At 49.5% G+C, this 3362-nt stretch overlaps 1 protein-coding gene across 1 annotated transcript in view; it reads left to right on the top strand.

Moving 5' to 3' along the window:
* The first annotated feature begins 480 nt into the window (after window positions 1-480).
* The window catches only part of Ppt1 (palmitoyl-protein thioesterase 1), a 28163-nt gene continuing 25281 nt past the window's right edge, over window positions 481-3362 (top strand). The window contains exon 1 of the mRNA XM_050161396.1: window positions 481-638. Within this exon, the coding sequence (XP_050017353.1) occupies window positions 515-638 (124 nt within the window). The 5' untranslated portion in view covers window positions 481-514. The remainder of the gene's footprint in view (window positions 639-3362) is intronic.

Below are 3362 nucleotides of genomic sequence, written 5' to 3'. Positions count from 1 at the left end.
TCCCAAGGGCAGTGGGTACAACACAGTACTGAATAGTTTGCTGCCTCTGTGGGCCTCCTTTCTCAGATGCACATGTGCTAAAATAAAATATTCTCCTCTGGGAAAAGCTCCTGCAGCCAAGCCTGATGATCTGAGTTCTGAGTTCAAACCCCAGGATTGACAGTGAAAGGAGAGAACCCACTCCTGCAAGCCGCCCTCTGACCTCCACACGCACGCTGTGGCACGCGTGCCACACACCTATAAACACCCCCACACAAAATAAAAATAAATTAAAGCAAAAATGAGACCGTCCTTAGAGAATAGACATGTTTTCAAATCCGTGGGGAGAAATTGTCACCTGGGTATCCTTGCGTGTAAAATGAGAGCAGTGCATAGACCAATTAAAAGATGGAAAGCCTTTGGACAATAGCAGCGTCTGGTCCGTGGTAGACACTGCCCGGCGGGGGCGTGGTCACCTGGGACCCTGAAAGCCTTGGTCCTGGGCGCGCGCTCGCGGTCATGTGACTGGGCTAAGATGGCGTCCCCCGGTTCACGGTGGCTCCTGGCTGTGGCTCTTCTGCTCTGGTGCTGCGCCGCCTGGTCGCTGGGGGCTCTGAATCCGCCTTCGCCGCCACCGCTGGTGATCTGGCATGGGATGGGTGAGTGAACGTGGAGAGGGGCATCCTTTCCCCGCCTGGGTTCACTTCGCAGAGCTGGAAGGGCGAGGATAGTGATTCCACGGCACCCGCCTGATCTAGGTTTTGGAATTTGGGGGCTCTCTGCACAGGAAGGAAGGGAGCCAGGTGTCTTTAGTGAGCGCTCAGGGAGAGCTGTGCACTGCTAGGGTTTTAGGATGTCCTTATTAAAATCCTAGCAGCAATGGCATCAGCTATCGGCAACTGACATCGGACCATCGGTCCCTGCAGAGCTGGGCGGCACACCCTTCACCCTTTGAATGGAGATCTACTAGGCACCTGCACGACCTTTTTACAGTTACCGCACAGCACGACTACATCTGAGCATGAAACAGACTGAATTCTTCATCCTTCTGGAACTTACTTTCCAGCGGGGGGGAAACATACTAATAAAGAAATAAGGGGAAAGTGTTAAATGGTGAGTGCAGTGTGGACAGACAGAAAGCCTAGAAGACAGAGCTGGAGGTGTGAGCATGCGCTTGAAGAGAGCACTGTTAGGGAAGGAGTCACCCAGAGAGTGGCAACCGAACCGGTCTAAAGTGGATGTGTGGGCAAAGGCCCTGAGCCGAGCATGTGAGTGTCCAGATCAGGGGAGCAGGAGCAGAGGGAACAAGAGAAGAGGAATGTGAACCACCATTCTAGCACTGGGAACGTACCCTGCAAGAACAAACCACTGAGCCTTCTCTCCAGCCCCCTGACTTACATTTTTAAAAGATTGTTCAAACGGAACGCGGTGGGAGCCTGTAATTCCAGCACTCAGGAGGCAGGCAGGAGGATTTCTGCAAGTTTGAGGCCTGTCCTATATGGCAAGTTCCAGGTCAGCCAGAGTTACATGGGGAGACCCATAAATAATAATATATATTTAGCTAAAGTTAAAAATGAAAACAAAGGGTTGTTCTGTTGGTAGCATTAGATGGTCATGCGGACCCTTCTGTTGGTCACTGACACAAGCAGTGTGGCTCAGAGTCCTGGGGAGAAACTGTCATTAGAAAGAAAGGGACAGAGGAAAAACGGTCAGCTGTGACCACAGGGAATCCAGGCTGCTTGTCCACAGAGGTGACAACCGGCGATTCCCAGGGTCTTTGGAGATGTGGATTTATTAGCTGTGGTGACTGACTTTCTTGAAGACTCCTCTTAAGGAGAATTCCATGTAAGATTCAGCTCGGTGGCCTGTTTGTCCTGGAGACCCCCCTGACTCTGTCCTGTAGCTAGTCAGCTGTTCTTTTCCTCCTGTGACAAGGTGAACAGGGATCAGGGTCAGGACAATTCCACGGACTGCAGAAAAGGAGAAGAGAGATTCCGTGGGTTAGACCTTATGGATTCAAGACATGACGGCCTGTCTGCCTTGTCCCACTGTGCCCTTATTTCTGGTTTAGTTTCTGTGCCGAGAAGAGATTGTAGGTGTCACAGAGCTCTACAAGGGGACACTGCAGTCCCTTAAACCCTAGAGATGGCTGTGGCTCAGAGCCGTGTAGCGACAGATGTTTGGTAACAGGAAGTATAGGGAAGGCTGGAACTTTGACACACTTGAGGGTGGCATCATGGGATTTAGAGAGGGTATGAAAGACCAAGGGGACAAAGATGACGCCATCGTTTCTGGCTTGAACAACTTGAAAGTGAAGTTGTTTTACCAAGAAGGGGTAGCTTGGAGGGGAGCACACTTGGGGTGTATATACGTAGTCAGAATTCTTTTAAACCCAATAAAGTAACACATACTGGTACTTGTAGCCCCCAGGAAGCTCAAAGAGTAGGGTCTTAGCTCCAGGCCAGCTGAGGTACATAGCCAGACCCTGTCTCGAAAGAAAACAAAAGAAAAAGATTTTGCTTCTTTAATGTAGGAATTTGAAGGGTGTGTTGTTATTGTTTTGGTGTATTGCTTAGTTTCATATGGGGCCTTTTTGTTAAAGTATTTTTTATTATTGTGGGGGGGTACCACCTACACCATTGCGCACACATGGAGGTCAGAGAACAGCTTGCAGCAGTCAGCTCTCTCTCCCACCAAGTGGGTCCCAGAAATCAAACTCCTATTGCTTGGCAGTGGGCATCTCTACCCAAAAGACATACATCCAGACCTAGTTTTTGACTGAGACAAGGTTTCATGTAGCACAGGCTAGCTCAGAATGTGCATTTGTTGTCTAGACAAGAATGACTTTGAACTTCTGATCTTCCCCTACCCCTCCCACGCACTAGGACTACAGGCATTTGCAAACAGGCTGGGCTCGTTTGGTATTTTGAGACAGTATCTTTCGTAGGCCAGGCTGTCATTGAACTAGACATGTAGCCAAGGCCCCTTTTTGTCCCTACTCATTACAACGTGGTGGATGTTGTTAGGAAAGAAAGAAGTTTCTCTGGGGCGGGGTGTTTTCTCCTTACACTTCCCAGGCAGCTGAGATGCTGCGCTTTAAGTGCAAAGCAGACACATCTCGTCTCAGTGGTCAGTTGGCTTCCTGTTCTTAGGTCTGATTCTTTGCAGGAAAGGGAACAATTCCTGGGCTAAGTAGAGGTGCTGAGGTTCTTGCTCTTGATTTGTACAAGTGGGAGGTCAACCTTTTCTTAAAGCTTGTAGATGGATTGATTCTTCTTTGGGATTCCGGCTCTCTCTCTCTCTCTCTCTCTCTCTCTCTCTCTCTCTCTCTCTCTCTCTCTCTCACACACACACACACACACACACACACACACACACACACA

Source organism: Alexandromys fortis, unplaced genomic scaffold, assembly GCF_014885135.2.
Source record: "Alexandromys fortis isolate MF-2015 unplaced genomic scaffold, M_Fortis_MF-2015_v1.1 scaffold_122, whole genome shotgun sequence".
In the NCBI taxonomy this organism is placed as follows: domain Eukaryota; kingdom Metazoa; phylum Chordata; class Mammalia; order Rodentia; family Cricetidae; genus Alexandromys; species Alexandromys fortis.
The sequence above is the reverse complement of the archived record's forward strand: the minus strand, read 5'-3'. Positions and strand labels throughout refer to the sequence as shown.